At 36.5% G+C, this 18,186-nt stretch overlaps 3 protein-coding genes across 9 annotated transcripts; 1 reads left to right on the top strand and 2 right to left on the bottom strand.

Annotated features, from left to right (window-relative positions):
• Positions 1–4,158: 4,158 nt before the first annotated feature.
• Wwox (WW domain-containing oxidoreductase) lies at positions 4,159–7,264 on the bottom strand. Its single transcript, XM_011065852.2, has 7 exons — positions 6,977–7,264; positions 6,835–6,899; positions 5,515–5,751; positions 5,251–5,446; positions 4,975–5,160; positions 4,643–4,898; positions 4,159–4,368 (listed from the first exon to the last, which is right to left on the bottom strand). Exons 1-7 carry the CDS (start codon positions 7,066–7,068, stop codon positions 4,183–4,185), a joined length of 1,218 nt encoding a protein of 405 aa, XP_011064154.1. The 5' UTR covers positions 7,069–7,264; the 3' UTR covers positions 4,159–4,182.
• Positions 7,265–8,648: 1,384 nt separating this feature from the next.
• Positions 8,649–11,907, top strand: PCNA (Proliferating cell nuclear antigen). Its single transcript, XM_011065853.2, has 4 exons — positions 8,649–9,059; positions 9,299–9,464; positions 10,323–10,467; positions 11,156–11,907. The coding sequence occupies exons 1-4, from the start codon at positions 8,839–8,841 to the stop codon at positions 11,407–11,409; spliced, it is 786 nt and encodes a 261-aa protein (XP_011064155.1). The 5' UTR covers positions 8,649–8,838; the 3' UTR covers positions 11,410–11,907.
• LOC105151889 (uncharacterized) lies at positions 10,976–18,109 on the bottom strand. 7 transcript variants are annotated; one of them, XM_011065858.2, is made up of 6 exons: positions 17,879–18,109; positions 14,603–14,844; positions 13,919–14,440; positions 13,720–13,827; positions 13,466–13,630; positions 10,976–13,390 (listed from the first exon to the last, which is right to left on the bottom strand). In XM_011065858.2, exons 1-6 carry the CDS (start codon positions 17,883–17,885, stop codon positions 13,004–13,006), a joined length of 1,431 nt encoding a protein of 476 aa, XP_011064160.1. In that variant the 5' UTR covers positions 17,886–18,109; the 3' UTR covers positions 10,976–13,003. The 7 variants fall into 7 exon arrangements, with proteins under 7 accessions (XP_011064160.1, XP_011064159.1, XP_011064161.1 ...); XM_011065857.2 differs by having other exon boundaries at positions 17,442–17,931; XM_011065859.2 differs by having other exon boundaries at positions 17,454–17,931.
• Positions 18,110–18,186: the final 77 nt, after the last annotated feature.

The raw sequence follows: 18,186 nt of genomic DNA, 5'->3' as shown, positions 1-18,186 counted from the left end.
TTACTACGATTTATATTGTTATAGGATATATTGATATAGTATATTTTATTTCAAAATAACTATTATATATGTACAATACATCTCGAATTTATTTCAATTTTTCTTTGACCTATTATTTAAGCAGAATTTAAATAAAGAGATGCATCAACAAAAGATAATGTATAATCGGAAATAGAGTTTCAAATATTTTGAAATCCGCAGTAAAACATTTTTTTTATGTGTACAAAAAGCTGCTGGTACAGTATATTTTAGATTATCGTAAGAAATTTTGTTAATTATATATTGTTCGACAAATTTAAATTATTTTTCTAAACGAACGGGACCAACTGATTTTTAAAGATTTTTGGTTGCTGAAAAAACGAATAAAATTGTAAAATTACGTCAAGTTGTTGAGAAAATTGATATTAAAAGTACCAAAAATAACATTTTTGTGTTCTTTTGAGCTAATATATATATCTCAAAAATATGACGTGGTGAAGCAATTTCATTTTCAGTAACAAAAAATCTATTAGAATTACTTGGTTCCATTTGTGATCTAAAATCCGTGTCGGATAGTGTTATTATACAATAAACAATAGACATACTATTAAGGATTTTTTTATATGCTTAAAAAAGTTTTGTCCTGAATCTGCATTACTTCGTATTGATATATACACTTGAGATACCCTATATACTAGAACCCCATCCATATTTGTTAATTTCCATAAAAATGGACATATTTCAATTAATTTTTTTTCAATTAATGGAGAATTGATTAAGGAATAAATCCATAATATGTAAAAATAGATAGAATTAAGTTCAGAAACAGTTCAAAAACACGAAAAAAAATTTCGATTTAGTAAATTGGGACACAGTGTGCATAGTTATAGGGTTAAAGCAGAGAATTTATTTCATCGGAGCAGAGTCGTTTATATTGTCAACTTTATTTGTTAATATCTTTTTAACGAAGGATGAGCGACAATTAAAACTTGTGGGTCATTCAGGACGATATATGTCAAGGTCATTGAAATTAGTGTGTGTGAGGTCGCCAATTTTCTAAAGTTTTACCGATAATATTACATAATTCAAACTACTGATAGATAACATATACTTCGTAAAAATCATTTTCTTTCCGTTTTACGTTGTATACGAATATTTTTATTGAACAATTGATGCTTTTTCGTTCTTGCGGGTAAATAAAGAAATCTTATCAATCTTATCTAAAATTGTTACTTTGAGAATTGTGAATAATTCAGATTTTTTAAATATTCTTCTATTTCTCTTTGTTTATTTCTCATTTCAAGGCGTACTTTCTTTCTTTTAACGGATAATTCTCGACAATATTCAGGACGAAAAAGAAAAAGGATGACGTACTAATCTCGGCATGTTTAATCCTTCTCAATCCTTTCCCGTTCCTTACACCGACTCGATTCAATATTACGTTCGTAAATTTAAAAAACATAATGCATCTAGTTCACAACTTTAATTTGCTGTGCTTCGAATCGTGCACAATTCGATTGCATCCTCGTATTTGAACGGATGTTTAGGAAAGCCCGACGGATATGAGAGTCGCGTATTTGAATCCAGCAAGTATTGGATTCGGCTGTGCAACATACTGCGATTACTTCCTGCAAGTAGAAGTGCTTATTGACGCAATCAGGATAAACATTAACAATCTCATTTGTCTTGCTCCTACTTTTTCTTTGATTTACTGTATATATATTTTTAAATAAATAAATTTCAAATACCCATTTAAAAATAATCATGTATTTTGACAAATAATTGTACGTTTTACGCAAACTTTATTCTTTCAATTTTCAATAATCAATTAATCTAACATTAATTGATATTCATGGATTTATCTAGCAAAATAGTTACGCACATAGTAGTCAGTAATAGAATAAAAATTTAAAGATGATAAACTATTATAATGTAATTTATGTATAGAGCTGCAAAAGTATGTGTACGTATCTGTTTAAACGTTTTTATATGTTCGTTTTTGTGTGAAACTTGAATTTCTCGTACACATAACATAAGCATATTAAAATATTTCTTACATAAAATATTAAATATTTCTCGTTCAAATTTTGCTTCTGAGATTTAACAATCTAATTTTGCAAAGTAGATCATCGATATTGCAAATTCTCAGTATTTTTAATTTGAAAATTATTATACTAATTTATAATTAAAAGTAATATCAAGTTTAACTTCCTGTTTTTAGAAAAAAATATAATTCCATTTAGAATATCCTATATATTGGAAAAAAACATACTGTAGTTTTTAGTGCCTGGATGTTTACTTCCACATGACAAATCACAACTTGATTAATTGACTGGACCAGTCGATTGGCTGGTTAAACGTTATTCATTAGGAGAAAGATGTGACTTAGACAACCTCTAAGATTATTACGTGATGAAAGAGACTTTTTTACGAGATCCTAAATATGCTAACAATGAACTACATAAATTAAATGTAATTAAAATTACATTCTCCATAAATTAAATGTAATAGAAAATTGAATGGGATATCATGAAAAAAAATATTGTTTAATTCATGAGAGTGAGAGTGAGAGTGAGAGTGAGAGAGTGAGAGAGAAAAGTAAAGATTTTCATATAACATTTTAATTAGACATGTAAGTCCAATTCTCTAAGAAGTCCACGTTTTTTTTATATGTACAAACTACTGGTCTGTAGACTATTAATTCATAACCACAACTCTTACATGAAGCGAATGTTATCACGACGTGACAGTTCTAGAGCGCCATATTGGACTAAGCAATAGTAAAGATCATGGCGGAATTTAAAATAATATTGGGAGTACAAATAAGTACTCCCGCCGTTTTTTATCAAAATTAAGCATTTATTGAGAACGGTATTTATAAAGAATGGTACATAATGTTTTATTCCAAATATTGTCCATCGCTAGCTACTTTTTCCCATCTTTCTGATAGCATACAGATATCGCATTGGAAGAATGCTTCATCTTTTAAGGCTATCCAATTATCGATCCAATTTTTGATATCTTCATATGATGTGAAGTGCTGCTCAGACAGATCATGCGTCATCGATCGAAATAGATGGAAGGGGCAATGTCTGCTGAATATGGTGGAAACCTATGGAGTAGAACTTCCCAATTGAGTGTTCTATGTAGGTTTTGACTGGCGCCGCAACATGTGATCGAGCATGTTATCATGTAGGAGAATAATTTTGTCATGCCTGGAGTAGTGGACGCGTTTTTTCTTGAGTGCTTGGCTCAATCTTATCAATTGTGTTCGGTAGAGAGCCCCAGTAACGGTTTCGTTCGGTTTGAGCAACTCATAATACACGACACCAAACTGATCCCACCAAATACACAACATGAATTTTTTTCCATGAATATTCGGCTTGGCTGTCGATGTTGAAGCATGGCCAGGTGATCCCCATGATTTCTTCTTCTTTGAGTTATCGTAGTGGATCCATTTTTCATTACAGTGACTATACGATGTAAAAAACCCTTTCGTTTATGCCTGACAAGCAGCATTTCACATATGGAAAATCGGCGTTCAACGTTTCTCGGCTTCATATGGAACCCAATTCCCTTGCTTTTGAATCATTCCCAATGATTTCAAACGATGTGAAATTGCTTGTTAAGTCGCTCCTAATGAAGTGCAAGTTCTTTTTGCGTTTGGCACGAATCTTCATCCAATAATGCTTCCAATTCCGCGTCTTCGTACACTTTCGGCCTTCCGCTACGTTCTTTGTCTTCGACGTCAAATTCACCGTTCTTAAACTTTTGAAACCACTCACAACTTCTCTCACTTAAGGTAACCTCACCATATGCTTCTACAAGCAATCGATGAACCTCAGCAGCAATTTCTTCAAATTAAAGAAGTAAATCAAAAGTTCCCGCAAATGACGCTTATTCGGCTCAAAACTCGGTATTTTCGCACAAAAAAAAATATATGATGCTGATACAAAATCGCTAGTATTTCAAGGTTATGTTGTTGACAGATCTCCAATCTTAAGATATGTTTTACATTAGACAATTTTAACCATAGCTTATTAGTAGCGCCGTTTTTTGTCAAACGGCGGAAACTTATTTGTACTCCCAATATAATCTCATTGATGAAGCAGTGAAAAATTACTAGGAACAGATCGATGTGAGTGGTGTCATAAGGATTGTGTCATCTTAAATGACAACTTAAGATAATAATAATTCTTATATTTAATTATTTCTCTTTAATACATCTGTTATCATATCTTGGCTGAGAGTCCACAATTGTGCAGCTAATGCAGAATCTAGTGCAGCATTCGACGGTTGGCAATGGCAACAGTTGTTAAAATAGCTACCTGTTACACCCTCTAATTCAGGAGCAGTAGCGCAGAATATAATAGTGCTCGCTGCTTGTTGCTGGAATATGTTTTATATAATTCGATCATTATTTTACCTATTCTTCATAATATGAATATAAATCAAAAGTGCACAATAATATAACAAAATAATGAAGTATTAGAAAATGCAACAGAATAAGATTTTATCATATAAATTCATCTATATGTACTAAATATTGAGAAGAAGATAAAACTAAATGGTCAATCCTCTTTGTACTATTTTAAAGAGTACATATACTCTTCAAAATTTAAATCTATAGTGCTTCAAATAAATTAAGAGATTTATACCATACCAATGATTTTGTAAATGGTCGTGCTAAGGCGTATAATAATCGGTACAGCCACCAATGACGCGATAAGGATGTAAACACTAGGTTACCGGGATGACAAGCAAATATGCCTACGAAGAGCCATTGACGTGCCAGTTCCTGCACGAATAAAATATTACAGAGCTTTGATTCATTGTATGCTGCCATCGCCCAATACTTGTATGCTGGTACAGACAAAGTTGACTGGTGAAGATCTTCTACAGTTCGTATTGATGAAAATCTATATCAAATACATCTGGTTACAAAAATTCTCTATATAAATAACATTATGACAAGAGAATGTATCAAGAAATTACCTATGTGATTCACTGGAAACTACTATGATTCTAGGATTATTAGTGCTCTGTATAGTCTGTTTCAATAGAAGCGTCAAATAAAATTGTGACAAGTGATTAACTTGAAACGTTGTCTCATAACCATCTTTTGTAAGTTGATAAGGTAGTCCAAACACGCCTGCATTTAATATAAGAATGTCCAGACATCTGAAAAATTAAAAAATTTTATATAACAAAAATAACAGTAATATATATCAAAATAATTATAACTACTGTTATAACTACTAGAAAATTTACTTAAATTTCTGCTTAAATTGTTCAGCAGCTTCACGTACACTGCTCAATGATGATAAATCCATTTGTAAAGCTACACAATTTGCAGTATCTTTCTCTTGCTGAATGTGTTTTATAGCTTCATTAGCCTTTTCCATATCTCTACAAGCTAATATTACATTACAACCATGCAAGGCTAATGATCTAGCTGTTTCAAATCCTATAGAAAGTTTTGTCTAATTAGTAAAATTGTACAATAATGTTATAACTATAATTATTCTCACTTACCAATGCCTGTATTAGCTCCTGTAATAAGAGCGACTTTGTTACGTAGATCTCGGCCATGTAATACTGCCAAGGCAGTACTACTTCCATCGAATCTTTGTCGTATTATCTGAGACATCTCTCTGTATTCAGTAGCAAATGCTAATCGTGGATCAGTATAAGTTGTTGTACGATTTGTATGATCGATATACAAAACTTTACCATCATCTGATATACATCTCTCCCATCCAGAAGGTAAATCTATTTAATTTTTTAAATTTAATTTTTACTTTTAATTCTATAACAATTAACTTTTAATACTCTAATAATTTAACAAGTTCTCTTTATTTATTTAATATCAATTTTGTCTAATATAAAGTAATCAATAAATTAATATATTGATAAAGTTTTTTAATGTAAGGGGCTGAGCATAATCAAAAGAACAGGAAACTGACAATAAAAATTTCAACTTAAGCCCATAGCACATACAAAAATATAAAGCAGTAAAACATAAGCAGTAAGCAAATTGGCCAATCATAGTAGAGATCATAAGGCCAGTAGTAAATTCAATGTTGTGATTTCCTTGTTGCTTATGTCTTATTGCCTTATTTTTGCTGTTTTTAATTGTTCCTTCCATTTACACCGATTCTTAGATAATTCTCACTTGTGATGTCATAACTCAGTTGAATGTGCGTTCTTTTTGCATTCTGACAAGTAAGATTTAAGAGACAAGTGATTTTTTGCCTATAATTTGTACAAGATCAAAACCATATGCTTTAGTGAATCTCGTAAACTCATTTCAAAAGTGAGATTCAAATCTGTGTTGTTATATAATAACTTTTTATCAAAATAAACAAATAATGACGTCATTAATCTGAGTATAAAATACTCGGCTTTCAGACTCAGTTTCACTTGTGTGCAAATGGAAAGCAACTTTTGTTATGTATCATCAACTTTATAAAAAAAACTATCGGTGCTTTTCAGCAAGTGACACAATGTGACTCAATGATCATGGCATCTTTGGGAGCTTTCCAGCAGAGGCATAAATCGACTCAAGAATCATTCTGTTTCTAATTATCAAACAAGGACAGGATGACTCTTGTGTTAATTTATGTCTCTTGCTGGAAAGCTCCCTTCGCTTAACATTAACAAACAAGAATATATATATAACGATTTACTGTGTTACACTGTGTCATCTGTCTCTTGCTGAAAAACTTCCTATGCACATACTACGAAATACATAGTTTTTGATAAGTTGAAATTCTTATTCTCTGTTCTCTATTCCTTATTTCTTTAATTGTACGTAGCCTATAATAAAAGTGAAATGAAAAAATTAAACGTAACCTCCGTTGACGATCTTTTTACGGCCAGTTCTAGGATGCGTCCACTGCGTACCCTTCGTGTAGTGACTGCAACATGGTACTTCATGAAAATACACTCATCTATTCAATCTTTTCATGAGATATGCAAACTTCATATTGATTACTTCACGTAATAAACGTTTCCATCTAACGTTGTTCTCTCTTCCCATCCCGGCGGTAACTCATCTTCGCTATCGGAATCATTCAAAATAACCATGACTGAATCATTGAATCCATAAATCGGCTATAAACTTAAAATGGAAAAGAAAAAAGGTATATGTTTGATAATTTGATATTTGTTAAAACCAAGAAAAAGAGTTCTAGTGCAGTTTAGTCAAGTGCAGTTTAGTTAAGTTTAATGCAGGAACAGAAAACAAATTACAGACTATATGAATCCCTATTCCAATCATCGTTATGTTCAGATTCCAACCAGAGTGCCATCTATGTATCACTGCATCCTTGTTATTTACCAAAAGTTAAACAAGGATGATATGACACTTGGAATGGGAATTCAAACACGCTTTTATATGTCGTAATAAAATAATTTAATTATTAATATGTAAATTGAAAGTTTTCCTTTATTTTTCGTCATATTTAAGTTATTATTGTATATTATGCTGCGCTTGGAAGGAAGTTTTAACAGCAACGTCATATCATTTTTTGGCCAATGAGATTGGAGACATCTTTGATTGGACTTTTATTTCTAGGGTCTTTAAGCGGAACCAATCAAAAAATATCACTCGGTGTCCTAACTCTTAGACCGGGTTCACATCTTAACGGAAAAGCGGAAAGCGGAAAAGTGGAAGCCAATCGGAACTCGCAGTAGTAGTAGGCGATACATTTCTCTTGTTTGCTTCTGTCTTTCCGCGAGTTCTGATTGGCTTCCGTTTTTTTGCTTTCTGTTTTTCCGTCAAGATGTGAATCCAGTCTTATAACTTCCGCAAATTCTATGTTCTTAAGTCGGCCTTACCATACAAAACTTCTAGAAATGATGTAATATTACTTCCGCCGCGCGGTAAAAATTGGATTGAGTTGAACTTTTGTCGCGCGGTGGAAATTATATTGGGTCATCTAAAAAGTATCCGCGGTACTTTGTCACTAGATATATGACCATCAACACACATTTAGTGACAAAAAACCGCGGATACTTCGTCACTAGATATATGACCATCAATACACATCTAGTGACAAAAAACCGCGGATACTTTTTAGATGACCTAATATATCTATTACTTTCGAGCGAGACGTTGATTGGCTATCGCGCCAACTTCCGCCAAACGGCGGAAATTGTTGCACTAGCATAATTCTATTGGCTCCTATATATTGGATCATCTAAAAAGTATCCGCGGTTTTTTGTCACTAGATGTGTGTTGATAATCATATATCTAGTGACAAAGTACCGCGGATACTTTTTAGATGACCCAATATATTGTAGATAGTCGGTACTTCTGTCCTAGCGATTCTGTATCTTGAAACGAGATGAAAATTACAATATAAAAGTGAGCGAATTTACTAGAATACTAATAATTTAATTGGTCAACATCTAATAAATTTGTTCACTTTTGTAATTTTTGCCTTGTTTGAAGATACAAAATCAACTTCCTGGATTTAGTACAGAAACGAACCACATCTACTTTCGACGATATAATTTTATCGATGAAAATGTATGTAATCACATAGTTCTCAAATTGAAAATGGATGTACTGGCGGTAATGTACGAGCGATTTCGACGATAAAAATCGACATGACTTTCTTAGGTATCTCTCTGGCAGGAGCTATAACTTACGAATGCCATCTATTTCCGCTTAAAACGAACGCCTGATAAAAGCGCGGGTAACCGTCCTCCAAACAGTCCGAACTTCCAAAGAAACCACAACGAGTTAAACGAGTTGTTTCTTTGAACTATTTTTGACGCAGCTGCATTTTTTACCAGGGAATCATTGGAGGACGCTGAATTTATCAGTGTTAACATAAAAGAATCAACACAATGTTCGAAGCACGTTTGGTACAAAGCGCGATCCTGAAGAAGGTATTGGATGCGGTAAAGGATCTCCTAACCGAGGCGACTTTCGAATGCTCTGACTCGGGGATTCAGGTCCAGGCGATGGACAATGCACACGTTTCCCTCGTCTCGTTGAATCTCAGGAGCGATGGCTTCGACAAGTATCGTTGCGATCGAAATTTATCAATGGGGATGAGCATTAGTTGGTGAGCACGGACATAATAATTTAAAGGTTATGCGCCAAACTGTATTTTTAACAAAGAGATAGTATTTGTGTTTCTTTTGGCTACTTTTACTTTATGTCTTTTGCTATATGAAGTGAAATAAATGCATGTGCAATTTTTGAGAAATGTATACAAAAGGGACAGGTCTAGAATCAGAAAATTGTTATGATAATTAATGTACTTTGTATATAACAATAATCAATCACGAAACCTGTTTCCAGTATGTCAAAGATATTACGATGCGCCGGTGCAGAAGACACAGTAACCCTCAGAGCATGGGACAATCCTGAGTCGGTCGTTTTTATATTCGAATCGCCCAACAAGGAGAAGCTAGCCGAATATGAAATGAAACTGATTAATATGGATCAAGAACATTTGGGTATACCTGTGAGGTTTACTTATGTTAAATTAATAGAGTAGATATTAATGAGCTTTGTACAATAAGTCATTACCTAAGCCAGTGCTGTCCAAGGTTAGTGTTTTTTAGCTTGAAATCGAAATGTGCTGGTATTCATATCTATTATCGTTCCTATTTCTTACTTCATTGTTGTTTTGTCGTAGCATGCGACGTTCAGTCTCAGGGACGACATTAGTTTGACATTGTTAAAAATTTTTGACTTGTGTCCTTCACTAAGTTTAGAAGTATTCTGTTATTTATATTTTTATAGTTAAATATATTATGAATAATAGTATCTTAGTTAGATTAATATTAGATTAATATTAGAGAATACTTTTAAACATAGTGAAAGACACAGGTCAATAACTAGCGATTTCAGTCTAGTGTCGTCCATGAAATCAAGCATCACGTACTACAACGAAACAGCAATGAAATAAAGAATAGGAATGGTAACAAGTGTGAATACTGGCATGTTTCAATTTCAAGCCAAAAATATACCAACTTTGAACAGCTCTGATCTAAGCTTTAAGTCAGATTAATATTACATTTATCCGTTTTTTTGTCATAACAAGCTTTTCAAACCTGTTGATTAGCTACAAGATAGAAAGATTTTCTCAAATCTTTCTGTCCTTTAGTTATTTAACATGTTTAAAAAATTTTTTATCATACAATAAATGTAATATCAGCCTTAAGCTATAAGAAATTGATTAATCATAGTTAAATATGAAAAAAACACTTGACTATGATTGGTCAATTTCTTATGGCTTATGATCTAAAGCTTAGATAATGACTTATTGTAGAAAGCCTACACAGTATCAGTTATCATTCATCAAATAATTGCTTTACAGGAGACTTCATACTCGTGTGTTGTAAAAATGCCCACTGCAGAATTTACTCGTATATGTAGGGATTTGAGCCAATTTGGGGAATCTATAACTTTCGCGTGTTCCAAAGAAGGTATAAAATTCAGCGCGTCTGGCGATTATGGCTCAGGTAAATATCAATGAAACATCAATGTATACATATACGCACACAAGATAAATATCATCTAATCAGGAGAACAATTTTAAGCCTTAATATCGCAATTTTAAGTTTCAATACCAACCGTATTGAAACTTGGAAACCTTCGTTCTCATGCCTAACATTTGTAATTAGTATGCTATCCCACTACTTCCATAATTATTCTGATCTCTAATTAATGCCTAATTGATTACATTCCTATACCAATATATAGCTTGTAATTTGTTTTTCTCTATTTACGTTGTTAAAATATAAAGGAAATTTGACATTTTTTTCAATGCTGCGATTTTCTAAGTCCAACAATAGATTGAAACTAATTGCAGAGTTTCAGCCCTTTCATTAACTGAAAGTATATTGAAAATTTTTCTAAGCTTGTTAGATAAGTCATATTTTATTTTTCCTTGTTTGTTTTTACTTCCATACAAGATGTACTCATGGGGATATATTTGAACACTAAATGAAATTATAATAATAGACCAAGTTTTGTAGATGTATTTATATATGGATTTAATTAAAGTAGGAGTTGAAAACACTACGATGTTTATAAATAATGTTATACAGAATATTTGTTATAAAATAAGACGGAAATATTAATGCACAGAGACATCCTTTACATGCAGTTGAATAAGTGACTTACAAGTTCCTTTTATTTCTTTTGCAGCTAACATCAAATTAGCGCAGACTGCAGACGCTGATAAGGAAGAGGAAGCAGTAATAGTCAATATGCAGGAACCAGTAAAATTAACGTTTTCTTGTCGTTATTTGAATTGTTTTGTTAAAGCTGGTCCTCTTTGCAACCAAGTTCAATTATCCATGTCTGACGACGTGCCTCTAGTATGTGAATATAAAATTGGCGATATTGGACACATCAGGTATTACCTAGCACCCAAAATCGACGATGAGGAAGAAAACTAAAAATACGACGGAAATAGAATTCATATACATTGAACGGCACTGTATTACGTTACTGATTATTTTGAAAAATTTTGTCCTATGAACATTCGACATTGTCATATTTATTTCAATAGAAAATAAATTATTAATTGGCTTGACATAATTACAAGGAGATGATACCATACATGTTACTGATCCAAAAAATTAAATATTTCGTTTTCTGTTATTTAACATTGAGGTACAAGTAAGGCGAAGTTAAAAACACTTTTAAGATAATATATTTTAATTTTACATTTAAAAGTTATTTGGCTCGTCACAGTGCTAGCGCAATGCAGAATTGACACTAAAATTTATAGTAAGAGTGACACAATGATTAGTATAGCAAAATGGTGTCATTCTCTTAATCAATATTCACATTATTAATGTTTCAGAAACTGTGACAGTATTTTGATAATATCGCATTGTTCTTTTTTTTTATATGTAAGAAGAACTCAATATATTTTCAAAAAATTTGATAAATTTTGAATGTTATATATTATTCTTATATCCTAGCCTAGACCGAAATTTCAAATTTTGCTTAATGCAAGTATCTTATTTCTTATATATTTGTGTGTATACGCTACTTTAATATAAAAATACATAATTAACTTACGAGCTGAAGGAATAAGAGGGCTATCATGGATGGAATAGCCTAGAAATAGTATACAGTTAAATCTTACACAATTTGGATTTATCCTATAATTACTCTAAGTAATTAAGTTGATAAGTAATCATTAAATATATTGATTTATACTGTAGAATTATATTTTACACGCAAGCACTCCTCGACAGAGATATCTATAAATAGTAAAATCATTCATCATTTGTCCTCTCTTTGCTCTTGAACAAAAATCTTTTAACCCTTTATATATATATATATATATATATATATATATATATATATATATATATACATATACATACATACACACACACACACATATATATATATATATATATACATACATACATACATATATATATATATATGTGTGCACTACATTAAAAGGAGAAAAAAAGGAGGTTTAAAATATCAAATGGACACATTTTGGCAATATTAATCAGCCTCTTTGGTATTAAGACCCTGATATTGCTTTCTTGTTTCAACTCAATCGAAAGTTGTTTAACGAGAGAGGAGTTCTATTATTTTCTATATTAAAAAGAAGATTATATATAAAGAATGCGACACAACTACTCTTTAGAAAAAATAGTTTGTATAGATTTCTCTCCAATATGCAATTTTTAAAATGCGCTCAGTTATGTTTTCTTTCGGTGGAGATTCACACAGATCTTGATTCGTTTGTCGTCATGTCGTGCTCCGATTTGGCATCCATTTTATACGTATAGATACACGTTCAGTCTACGTAGTCATAATATTGAATATACATAAGATACTGTATGGTCTCTCCACACTGAGACGCCATGCAGACAATACATACACATACGTGTGTATATACATACACACTATATATATATATATATATATATATACACATACATATACATATATTGTATATACGCACACACGCACACACACATACATATATATATAGTCGGAAAGAAATGTGAAGGGTCTTTAAGCGTTCGTGCTACCATTACTTCCGTATAAGCTAGGATGTACGTATTTGTCATGCAGTGTCCTTAAATGCCTCAGCAAGTTGCTCTTTACGTTGAAGCCTTTTTTACAGTAAGAGCAAAGAAAAGGCTTTTCGCCCGTATGCGTTCTTTGATGGATGACCATCGAAGCGTGACTTGGGAATTCTTTTTGACATATGTTGCATAACTTTTGGTGATTGTGAACCCTTTTCGGCTTAGGGGGCGCCGAATTGTTCATCAAGGCCAACTGCTCCTCTGTATGTTCCGTCTGTATGTGACGCACCCACTCTTGCGGCGTAGAATACATATTGCCACATAGATCACACTTCAGAGGGGGAAAGTCCTTGCTGTCGTCATTTATATCGTCCTGAAACCGCCGCGTTTTCTTCATTTCACAATCTTTCCTGTACGTATACGTCGTAAAGAATTCGTGACACAGTACCTTTCGTTTCTTTCTCCGATTTTCAGTCATGTCAGCGTGCGTGAATTCTATATGTCTCACCCAATCCGACGGTCTATTAAACGTTTGACTGCACATATCGCATGTCAGTGGGGTATACTCTTCCTCCTCCATATCTCCATCCTCATCCGCGCTATGTACGATCTCCTGTGACAATAGAGCAAACGTTATTATCTTAAATTTTATTATATTAAAAAAAAACAATCGATTGCCTATGATGCTTTAACTTTACGCACTGGTTTGATATCGATTTCATGGTCTATCGTGAGTGATTCCGATGGATCGATCGTTTCTTCCCAATCGATCGGCTCGTCCTTTACCAACAACTCCAAGTTTAGTTCAGTCTAAAAAAATGAAAAGAATATTAGGCTTTTCGTTAGCAAACGAGTGCTTCTCTTTATTGCATTATTGCTAAACCTAAAAAAACTAGCTCACGTTTTCACCACCTTCGCTCTTGGACTTATTCGACTCGACGTCGCTGTTAACGGCTTTCTTCTTTTTGCCGTTTGTCTCGAGATTTTCCTTGTTCTTGCTCTGCTCGTTATTCTTCTCCTCCGAGACTTTCTTGGTCTCAGATTCATTGGTCTTATCCTCGATTTTCTCTGTGCTCTTCCTCTCAACCGACTTTGCGGGCTGTATATTATTTTGGCAAGTCGTGGCTGCCTGCTGCACATTCTCGATTACCTTCTCCGCGGTCGGTTGTACCAGTTTGATCTTTTGTATTTGTCCGGTCAACTGCGACGTTTCCCGCTTGTCGCGTTCGATTTTCTGATTATTCGATTGTATGTTCTCCTTTTTGCTGCTGCCGGTATTTGATCTCCACAGTCCACGTACGCGTAGTATGTCGCCGGCCTTGAGGACTCCTTCCAGCTGATCGTTGGTTACAGTGGCTTCGCCACTGTACATGTACTGTATCAGGATTTTTAACGTGCGATATCCTATCTCCGTAGGCAACACCTACGGCATGAAATAACGTACGTCATTCCGTTATTCAACATCTATACGTTGTTCCGAATCTATTTGATAAAAGAAGAATTACGCGAGAAGAAAACTTATTAGCTAATAAGTTAGCTAACGCTAATAAGTTTGTACACGTGAGAAAGATTTTTGATTACCGACCACGATTATCGGAGCGTTGGTGTTGGCGCCGAAATGGCACGTTTGAAAAATGTGACTGAGGTAAGATGAGCAGGCCGCGAGGACGAATCGATGGGCCGCCACGTGCCGCCCGCAGGACGTGGCCAGTAAAACGTCCGCGAAGGATTCTGAGTGGAGCAGAGTCGCGACGGAGCTGTGTAGATGCGCTCCGTAGCTGTGCCATTTGAGCTGATAATTCTCCGAGGCGGCGATGGCCATCTTTTCTGTATCGAACAAAAACGATTATCAAGCTATCATAAGGCTATTATTAAATAATTTAAAATTCAAAGATATAATATTGTCCGCGTCGCACTTTGCGCACTAAAATCCACTATTTAATTTTATCTCAATTACATTTTGTGTATTCTACGTGTGATCGCGATGCACTTAATTTAAGAAAAGAAACAATTACGTTCGTAGAATTTACAACGAGTCCGCATTGCGTAGCGTAATCTCGTCGATAAAGCGATGTATATAATAATAAACCGATCAAATTGTATAGTTCGGCGGGATATCCGCCGAACACAGCACCGAATTTCTCTTCGTCAATGCCGTTTGCGCATTTTTATCCGTATCGCTATCGATCTAGCGATTAGCGATTAGCGATTGCGAACAGTCATCTGCAAAGGCGGCCGGGAAAGACTCGGAAGAAGCTACACGTCGCGTCGCCCTCTCGCCACGAAGTCACGATCTCGCGAGCCAGCGAATAATTCTTCTTGAATCTTCATTCATTCCACTTGATCCTTTATTATTGTGCAAGTGCAATCGTATCAATCATCCGCGTTGCTCCGATCCGAAAAGAATTATAAGACGATCGAAAGTCCCCAAAGCGATTTGTCGTCGTATATCGATCAAGTATTTACGTACGATATTATTCTCGAGCTTGACGCGGGATCGTTACAAACGATCACCTGCACACGCGAGGTGTCAAATGTTTCCTTGGTCACATTTAATCCAATCCGCTCGTCCGCTGTCGCCGCCCGTATACAGATCAATGCAGGCCAATAAATGACAACTTGCCCGCGTCAAAGTATCACTCCCGCCGTTTGCTCGCAATTCTCAGCTATATTAATCGTATTCCCACCTAGACTTCCATTGTTTCTTGCCGCAAATTTACTCGCGTGTGTTTATTCAATAATACCCCTGCCTTCCTTAAATTCCCGCCGATTGCTGCCGATCTTGCGCGCGTATACCTTTTTTTACCTCGAATATTCAATCACACCGCGAGAACACTTGCAGGTGACACCGCGCGTTAATTATGACCGCGTTGACGAGCGTTCGTATGGCTCGTAAATCATCCACGGGGAAGAGAATGCACGTCGCGTCGAGCACCCTCACTCTCTCCCGCCTTCCCTGCCTCCCTCCCACCCTTTCTCTCACTCTCTCTCTCTCTCTTTCTCTCTCCGGTTAGACGTCATCTTTGCCGCTGCCGCGATTTACCTGAGAACATCGGCGCACCGGTAATGATCCACTTGTAACTCCAGTCCAATTGGAATCGCGCAATTTTACACGACGATAAATCCGAATTACAAGGAGGATAACAAGGAGGAGAGGACGACGACTGACGGCAACGTCGAGGCTGCGTGAACGAGCGCGGTGTAGCTCGCGCGCGTCGTCGGTGTTTTGAAAGGCGCTTGGCGCGGACAGGACGTACGGGGGAAACGGGGCAGATACGAGCATCGAACGAACCGCCGCGTAGGGGCCTAAAAATCGATATTTCGGTCTTTGCTCCATCCTCTACTCCTCCGCGCGGCGTGCGGCGAGGCGCGGCGCGGCGCGGCGCGGCACGCCGGCTTTCGCCCGTCGCCGCGGCTGGCTAGAGAGGTAGAGGGTAGAGGGTAGAGGTAGAGGTAGAGGTAGGGTATGCCCCCCTGTGTTCGTCATCGATTTTCCCGGCTACCAATCGCACGCATCCATTTATCGTATCGATCGCCCGAGCTGATTTCGTCCGCGTTTGCGTCCGTCCGTCCATCCGCCCGTTCGCTCCACAACAACGATTCATACACCCTCCCGACGATCTCCCTTCCGTCTCTCCCTCACGCTCCCTCTGCTCTATCCGCCCTTCCTACCGCACCTTCCTCTCACCCCACACATCGACGACCCCTATCCCCTTGTCGAGACGACCCTCGCCATCGCCATCGCCATCGCTGCCATCGCCACTGCCGCCGCAGCCGTTTCGGCTGTACCTTCGATCGTAGATACGACTCAAGAGGGAGGCTCGTTAACGCGACGCGCGATCATCATATCCGCCGACTCTTCTTCATATGATTAGCCTGTTGATTATTCTGCGTAGTTTTCACACGCGAGAGCTTTTTTTCATTTCTTAGAGACGCATATGTGTAATATATTCCGAATGTGTATACGTCATTCTGATTTGTTGCAGGCTATCGATTACCTGCCGTTCGATGATCTACCCCGTCCGGATCCTCCTCTACTCCTCCCCGTAGGGACTGGCTCTCTTCGCGATATAAATGGTTCTAGAGACGTAAACTTGAATAAAGCTCTCGGTGTTTGAGATTTTCAGCGATTTATGTAATCTCATGGCCTTTTTAAATTATAATAGATATATACTTTTACGACCTCGATGTAAATTGTAAAAAATAAAAATTAAACTGCGAGATATGTATTACACGCAATGTTGATTTTAACGTGCTTGTGTAATCGAAAGACGCGCGTTTTTGTAGCGTCGTCCAACGCGATGCATATATCTGGTACAAAAAGCTATATAGATCCCAGCATCCATTATGGAGCTAATGCCATATAAGAGGTGTTTTATATCGATGTACGGTAGTGAGTAGATAGCACAGACGTGTAGTAATACCTCTTGACATACGTTTATATATATGTGACGAAATCTCTACATATTTTCCGTGTCATCGGTGCAGCACATTGTCATCACGGATCTATATGGATCACCTCGCGGGCTTTGTCGCGTTCGCTTCGCGAAAATTTCACAATCGAGAACGTCACCCGCGTGCGCGAAGATGGCGGGATTGTTCGATATATTTTCAGGATTTCCTTGGTCACTCACACACACGCAATGCACCGTGTATACGTACGTTATGTATGGCATGCGCGCGCGCGTGCGGCGACGTGCCGCATTGCGTCGACGACGACGACGACCCATTTTGCAACGAGGGCGATAATAAGTCGCGCGCGCTCGCCACCCTCTCTTACCGTTAAATAATCAATCTCGTGCGCAACGATCGACGAGCACCTTCTTTTTGTATTTTTTCTTTTTTTTTCGTCTTTATTTACCTGTCATTGCCGCGGAGAAGCGACGGTTAGATCACGCCCGCGTCCGCGTCGTTTCGCGTCAAAGATCCCTGTGGGTCGGATCGCTGGGATGGGGATTCGCTTCTCTGCGTCGCGCAAGTTTTTAATTCCCGCTTGACGGGGATCAACGGGGATCCTCGAGGCGTCGCGCTAACCGGCGCAACGGAAGGAACGACTTCTCCTCGGCAGAAATTCCGATGATCGATGATCGACCCGCGCGAAAAGGGCGAACCGAACGTTTGAATCGCGATCGCTCGGGTCGTCCTCGGGTCACGTGGCGCCGAGTCACG

This window comes from Acromyrmex echinatior, chromosome 2 (genome assembly GCF_024713525.1).
Source record: "Acromyrmex echinatior isolate Ae372 chromosome 2, ASM2471352v2, whole genome shotgun sequence".
Taxonomy (NCBI): domain Eukaryota; kingdom Metazoa; phylum Arthropoda; class Insecta; order Hymenoptera; family Formicidae; genus Acromyrmex; species Acromyrmex echinatior.
Note: the sequence above shows the minus strand (reverse complement) of the source record. Positions and strands in the feature narration are given on the sequence as shown.

Excerpts from the sequence above, each read along its gene's own strand:
- Wwox (XM_011065852.2), bottom strand. The coding sequence starts at position 7,068 with ATGGTTATTTTGAATGATTCCGATAGCGAAGATGAGTTACCGCCGGGA. Across the intron at positions 5,752-6,834 it reads TAAAAAGATCGTCAACGGAG|ATTTACCTTCTGGATGGGAG; the intron begins GTTACGTTTAAT and ends AAAATTAAATAG. Across the intron at positions 5,161-5,250 it reads CAATTTAAGCAGAAATTTAA|ATGTCTGGACATTCTTATAT; the intron begins GTAAATTTTCTA and ends TTAATTTTTCAG.
- PCNA (XM_011065853.2), top strand. The coding sequence starts at position 8,839 with ATGTTCGAAGCACGTTTGGTACAAAGCGCGATCCTGAAGAAGGTATTG. Across the intron at positions 9,060-9,298 it reads ATGGGGATGAGCATTAGTTG|TATGTCAAAGATATTACGAT; the intron begins GTGAGCACGGAC and ends ACCTGTTTCCAG. Across the intron at positions 9,465-10,322 it reads AAGAACATTTGGGTATACCT|GAGACTTCATACTCGTGTGT; the intron begins GTGAGGTTTACT and ends ATTGCTTTACAG.
- LOC105151889 (XM_011065857.2), bottom strand. Across the intron at positions 13,828-13,918 it reads AGAGCGAAGGTGGTGAAAAC|ACTGAACTAAACTTGGAGTT; the intron begins GTGAGCTAGTTT and ends TCATTTTTTTAG. Across the intron at positions 13,391-13,465 it reads ATCGGAGAAAGAAACGAAAG|GACGATATAAATGACGACAG; the intron begins GTACTGTGTCAC and ends CGGCGGTTTCAG.